This window comes from Aphanomyces astaci, assembly GCF_000520075.1.
Source record: "Aphanomyces astaci strain APO3 unplaced genomic scaffold supercont1.4, whole genome shotgun sequence".
Taxonomy (NCBI): domain Eukaryota; phylum Oomycota; class Saprolegniomycetes; order Saprolegniales; family Verrucalvaceae; genus Aphanomyces; species Aphanomyces astaci.
In genome coordinates this window covers 377,738-384,691 of record NW_009798267.1, presented here as the reverse complement: position 1 = coordinate 384,691, position 6,954 = coordinate 377,738, and the positions used below count along the sequence as shown (strand labels likewise).

The window sequence follows — 6,954 nt, the reverse complement described above, 5'->3', positions numbered from 1 at the left end:
AAAACAATCACGATCTTCTTCCCAACAAAGTGGTTTTGGTACGCTGGCGAGTTCTTCGATGCACGGTAAACTTCTTCGACAAATGCTGCGTTGTGCTCCATCTTGATGCTTCCACGCTCCATGCGATAGCAGACCAGACCAACGTCAGGCGACACAGCACATTGGATTTGCAGGTTGGGCCCTTTCGATGGCGGAAGCACCAAACAGGCACGAGAGCCTTGCTTAGACCGTCCAACAGAGCGATGACAGTAGATGTTGTAGTTGGTCTCGTCATAGTAGACAATAAAGTTACCGTCACGCTGATGTTGGACGAGAGTTTCGGCAAATTCTTTTCGTTTGGCCTTGTTTGTGTCGCTGTTGCACGTGGATGGTTCAATGCGAACTTGTTTCACGGTATAGAGCATACCGAGAAGGTGGCGACTGATTGTTTGCTTTGAGATGAGTGTTCCTGGAAAGTCTTGCGCCACGAAGTCTCGCATTGTACTGAGGGTGTACTGACAGTTTGTGTCGAGATAGCGCTCGAGAGCTGCCAGGATTTCAGGCGTGACTTTGGTTCGTCCCGGACGTGCGCCGCCACGCTTTTGGTGGGCAACTTGTCCTGTGCGTACGATGCGTCGGGCAGTGGTCAATGCGATGCCGTTGTGCTTGGCAACGACCTTCCAGTTCTCCCCATTGGAGTGCGCTGCGAGGACTCGAGTCTTTTCTTCGGTTGTAGCGTGCTTTTGTTTGCCTTGTACAGGCATGCGAGAAGTGCGATGCAAAAAGGAGAATGCTCTCTCTGAAATGCATTCTCTTTACTTCGTGTGGCCTTGGCTTGGCGGGTGTTTATCGCGCCTAAAAATTGACCACTTTGATTGGAACAAAATCCATTTTGATTGGAACTTATCCACGTGGCACAACTTGTCAAAATTTATATTTTTTTATTCAAACCACTTTGATTGGAACAAAGTGCCAACTTGATCGGGAAAAGGTGTAGTAATGTTTTCATATCTCGAAGTGAGCATGTCCGAGCACCAAATAATTACAGTCGGCAACATAGCGCCGGTAAGTAGTTAGCGTGACGTTCTAATGTTAGATGGCAAGATGGGAAGGAAGTACAGTACCAAGCGTAGTAAGCTGCTCCACAAGGTTGATTTACCTCTATAACAAATATGGGAAGTTCAATACTTGTAGTATCATGTTTAACAGGTACGATATTTTTCAATGATGGGCAATTAACGTGCATACCACGTTGCCCACAAACAGCTTAAAACAAGCGGTCCAATTTAAGGTGCACCATTTTCAGCATAGTCATTGTTATTATATTTGCGTATTTGTGGGGCGGTTAGGTTAAAACCTACCTTTCTACAATAGGAATTGATTCGCGTGCACCTTAAAATGGATCCAGTACTTTAAATTGAACTTTTATGTTGTGAATAATACTTCGAAGTACAGCTGATCCATTCTCCGGAGAATATGCGGTAAATATATATGAAATAAACTATAGCACTAGATTTTCCCCACATTGATTGGAACAAATAATTGAACCTAACTTTTGAGCTTTCCAATCCTTGTCAAAATGTACTGTCTACGACAATGTTGACCGTAATTAGTGCGGACCGCACTAATTTTCAACCTTGTCACCAGACTTACGTACGATATATGTATTAGTTCGACCCGCACTATATCTCAATCCGCACTAGTTATGGAATTGGAGAATTATTAATAGTGCATATCGCAACAATTTGATTATTGAAAATTAGTAAGGATTGTTATCTTGATTTTTGTATGTGGGATTTGTTATGAAAAGCCACATGAACAGATCGGCATTATTGTAAACAGTGAATAGTGCAGACGTATCATGTACAAGAGTTATTATATCACACTTGATGGCTTTCTATGACTACTGATACTACCAATTGGGCATTGTGGCATACAAGCATCCAATATTGCACGAAATTGTCCGCACTATTACCAACCACAAATTCCATCATACCTGGTACATGTACTGTACTTCGAATTATTTATATGGATTTCAAATATCCGTGACATGGTGCAAGTCATCTAAAGACTACAAAAAAATGCCTTGTCTTTCGACAGCTATTCCAACTTTGTATTGATATTTTTTAGGAAAATAAGCCGTAATAACGATACAGAAAGCCCAACAGAAGTTACGGTTCAGATTTTCGATTGGTGAAAAATTGATCGAGTAATAGAATTTAAACCAACCGGCCTTGGTCACTACTTTAGGTTTCATCCAACAACTTCATAATAGAGCTCTTTCGAGCTCTTTCGAATGTCATCTACTCTTCAACAATTATAATATATTAACCTTAGTATCTAAGGTTGGTACTAATATTAAATGTAAGTCTTATTAAATATAATACTTCGAAGTAAGTACTATGAAGTATTAATAGTGAGAACCACACTAATTCTGAATCCACTACTAGTATTCTTAATCCGTCCTACTAATTATGGTCAACGGTGTAGATGCTCTAATGCTGAGATGCTCTAAGAGCATCTCCAACGGTGTTTTTAGCAGTAGAATATTACTACTACTAATAGTATTATTGTATATAAAAAAAGTACAACTTGATAGCGACGAAGTACTTCGAAGTAGTACTTTTTGCTCAACGGTCGATGGACGTGTGCCGCGCCAGGAACTCAATGCCGTCCTTGGTGATTTTGTTGCAATACCACAAGTTGATGGACGACAAGCGAGGCAACGCGACCAAGCATTTCACACCCACGTCCGATAGCTCGCTGCATTCCGCCAAGTTGAGCGACTTGAGCGTTTGTATCATAGCAAGGTGGGGCATGGCGTCGTCCGTGATAAGGACACAATTCCCCATGTCCAACCTTTCCAGCGCCGGTAGCGACGACAGCGCCACCACGGCGGCTGTCGTTAGCTTGGAGCAGCCGGCCACATCGAGACTGCGTAGTTTGGTCAAAGTCGCTAGCTGGGCCATGCCGTGGTCCGTAAGTCCGTGGCAGTACCACAACACGACAGAGGTTAAGTTCACGAGGCCGCTCAACACCCGACAGCTCGCGTCTGTGAGGAGGCGGCAGTTGGCCAGGTTTAACATGCGTAACTTGGTCAGATTCTTCAGGTGTGTGACGCCGGCGTCCGTGAACTGACAGCACCGCATCAGGTTGAGGGATTCCAAGTTTACGAGCTGTTCCAATCCGTCGAGCGCTTGGTCTCCGAGCTGGCGGCACTTGGACAAGTCCAGCACCTTTGTCGCGGGGTTTTATGACAAGTTGATGGGTAGGCGCGGCGCAGGCAAACAAGGAAACTCAAACCCAGGTGTGGAGTTCGAGGCAAAATGTAAAGTCGAGTTAGTTAAAGGTGTGGTCGTAGCTGTATTCCTAAGGCTCTAAGTTCTACTGCATTGGCAGTTGACGGTTGAGGGATCTCCGTCTTGGTAGATCTTCAACACCCGGATTTGGGAGGTATATAAGGTCTGAGAGGTCTAGTCAGAACGAGAAAGGCAACGCGGTCTTCAGGAGAGGCAGAGGGTCGATCGGGGCCTCGTCTGGCTTCGCAGCCTCGGCAGAGTCGTGGACCCCGCAGTCGCACCGTGACACCTTGAGCTGGCATAACGGCGCCAACGCACCGATTCCAGCATCGGATATGCCAGTGCACGATCCTAACGTCAACGATTCCAGCCGCGTTAGCCTTGCAACGGAAGTCAGGCCCGTGTCCGTGATACTTTCGCAATTGCCCAGGTCCAGGGTTTTCAATGCGAGCAGTCTTGAACCCATCAGCGCCAGCGACACATCGGTAAGCCGTAGGACTTTCATAACGTTCAAAAATGTAATGCACGTGGACCCGTGCACCAAGTTGGCAACAGTGTCGTCGGTCAAGTTGGAGCAATACCACAAATTGCACGATTCCAGGGCGGGAAAGTGGCGTAGCATGATGGTACCGGCATCCGATATGGAATAGCACCCGGACAGATCCAGCGATCGCAACTTCACCAACGAATGCAGGTGCCACAAGCCTTGGTCGCTGACATCGCCGAGGTTGGCTAACTCCAACACTTCGAGTTTCATGCATCGAATGATGGCGTTCAAGCCGTTGTCTGAGATTTGACTGCAATTGGACAGAACCAACGACTTCAAATTGACCAGTTCACCCACGTACTCCATGGCCATGTCCGAGAGTTGGCCTTGATGGCAATACCACAAGTTGAGCGATTCGAGGGCTGTCAAGTGGGTCAATGCAGCGCACGCGTCGTCGTCGATTCCTTTACAGTTCTTCAGGTTTAATGACGTCAATGTGCGAGGTAACGCTGCCAAACTCGTAATACGGCCGCAGTAGCCCACGTCCAGCGATGTCAGTTGTGGCAACTGCCCCATCAGCACCATGGTGGCGTCGGTGACCTGGTCGCAGCCTTTGAGATGCAAAGTCTGCAGCTTGAGCAGTGACGCCACCAATGTCAACCCGTTGTCTGTGATCGCATTGCATCCAGACATGAGTACCTTCGACACGTTAGGAAACAAACGCAGCAACCTGTCAACGTGGACATCCTGTAGCGCTGCTCGAGCCGGCACCAAGTCCAGCGCTCGAGTCGCCACACGCAGTTCTTTTCGGATCGCGGTGCAAGTGGACGCCAGTTGCAGCCACTCGTCGGCGTAGCAATAGGCCGCCAAGAGCGGCATTTGCACGACAACCAACAACATTTGGAGGGCACAAGGTGGCGGTGGTGGTGGCAGGGCAGTTGATGTTTGACGAGTCCTTTGCGGGACGTGCAACTGCTGGAATAAAGGCAGTGGCGAGGCCCAGTACTTGTCTGCAGTGCGACCACAACCAGTCATGACGGCAATTGACTGACTCTAGGTCGCTGAAACGAGGATGAGTTTTGTGCAGAGAGCGCGCCAACTGCGCTTACTTGACATGTATACAGTACATTTGTAAAGGCTTTCTTTTCGGTTGAGAATATACGCCACGGTCCTACGTAAAACCGATGCCAAAACAAGTGCAAAGCACAATATTTAATTGCTACTTCAAATTTATAATTTTGTCAGCTGGCTCGTAGGTTGAATATATGCTGGGAATTGTATGTCGGGAACGAAAGCTACATTCACCCATCTATCTCAGCCCTATCCGGATTCGGATAAGGTATATCTCGTGTTACGCAAGACGGTATATCTGCAACAATAACTGTTACTCGTACAATAAGTACATGTATTACTTTGAAATAGGAAACTTCACACTGTCAGTCCCAGCCAAGGGCATCGTTATGTACTTGTGTGGTCCTCATTAGGCACAAGAACTCATGTGGACAAGGGCATCTTTTTCGACTAACGTTATCATGCGTGTAAATCCGATAAGAATTTATGAACAATCTATGTATTCGAATTGCCTCCCTCCATCGAAGCACTACACCCTACCAGGACGTTCCCCGACCAGGGTCAAACACTGGTTTTGATGATATCCGAGTAAAAGTTGACATAACGTTACCTAACGTTATTGTAAGCGTTTACAGTCGCACCAGTGGGAATGCACTTACAATAGTACATGTACTGTAGGGTATCCTAGGTATCGAAAACTACCTGTTCTCGGGGAATATCGAATTCACGGATAATTTTTGATGGCAAGATTGTCGACCAAGCACACGAGAAATTCCCCGGCAGCAGGTAGTTACTATACGTATGGCCATGGTTCCGTGACACTTTTTGGGACTCTTAGATGGAGGTGTTCCTGTACTCGAAATTGCTATTATGAAGTATAATACTGTAGTGTTTCTTAAATAGGAGAATTAATGCAGCTCGTAGGGCTGTTGAAATTCGTATTCGTGTTGATGGAAAATGAACTAAAAGAGTGAAAATATCCATAACTTACAGCTAGGCTGAAAACAGTTCGGGGACACTTGATTTTATCCAGTTACCACTCAAAACAGAAATGAAATTGCAGGTGATTGGTTGAAGATTTCAGAGTGATTGCTTTCTACGAACCAAGTTGTCATGGAACCACGCCCATACCTACCTGAACTAACTGTTCTCGGGGAATATCAACGTCACGGATAATTGTCTTGGTTCTTGCATAGTTAAGTATTGTGAGTTCTACTCAAAATTTCCGAGCGCGATTCGTTGAATCGCGACGGAGAAATCACGCCACGAATGAAACTTCCTGTGAAAACCTATAATATGATGTGTAAGGGTTTCTGAGCGCATCCAAACGCCAAATGGTCGATCACGCCACAGGGGAGTTCACGCCGACGCAGTCACCCAGTGAAGCAGCTTCCTGGTGTCACTCCGTTTCATCTCAATCACCCTTACGCAGAGCTCTCCAAGAAAGCCCAGGCATTGTCCAAACTCCTGCACAGCCAGTTGTGCACAACCGAGTGTCGCCATATCCGCTGCGCGTTCGTACTGCAGCTCATCGCGTCGAAAGTCAGACCCCGTCGGTGCAACCCTACCCGAGGTGATAGTACCCGTAAAGACAATGGTAGACAGTGTTCGGATGGGCATGTTGTCGTGTGGCTGCAGCCTCCATGATGCAAAATGCTCCCCCACACCAAGACCAAAATGATTTGCCGAAAAATGTGTTTGTTTTGACCAATAACTGTCCTGGATTCATTTGAGAATCATTTCAATTCAGTGGGCTGAATGGTGCTGTTTCAGCAAATTTGGGCCGAATTCACAATACTAGAATAGTGGAATGTCTAGCGCTTGGGTCCCAGTGGTCAATCACTGAAATGCACGGAAACAATTACTAGTACGTAGTATACGTATTTTTTTCCCACTGGGGTTTGGACGGAGTCCTAGCTTCCAGGTCTGCACGGTGTGTGTCATATCTGTGATAAGAACTGGGTTCTCCGGACGATTATCCGTTAATACTGCAATCCCTGAGAACAGGTGTAGTTTTCGACCTCCAGCAGGTGTAACCAGCTGCTGCCGGCGCGATTTCCTCATGGTCTCTACTATTAATACTACTACTATTAGTAGTAGTAACATTACTTACTGTAG

The 6,954-nt window shown here is 46.4% G+C and overlaps 2 protein-coding genes across 2 annotated transcripts in view; both read right to left on the bottom strand.

Moving 5' to 3' along the window:
• Positions 1-743, bottom strand: part of H257_02291 (hypothetical protein) — a gene marked incomplete at both ends in the record, with an annotated part of 1,998 nt that extends 1,255 nt beyond the window's left edge. Inside the window, one exon of the mRNA XM_009825855.1 lies at positions 43-743. Within this exon, the coding sequence (XP_009824157.1) occupies positions 43-743 (701 nt within the window). The remainder of the gene's footprint in view (positions 1-42) is intronic.
• Positions 744-2,609: 1,866 nt separating this feature from the next.
• Positions 2,610-4,800, bottom strand: H257_02290 (hypothetical protein; the record flags this gene model as incomplete). The annotated part of the gene is made up of 3 exons (XM_009825854.1): positions 2,610-3,215; positions 3,368-3,410; positions 3,464-4,800. The coding sequence occupies 3 exons, from the start codon at positions 4,798-4,800 to the stop codon at positions 2,610-2,612; spliced, it is 1,986 nt and encodes a 661-aa protein (XP_009824156.1).
• Positions 4,801-6,954: the final 2,154 nt, after the last annotated feature.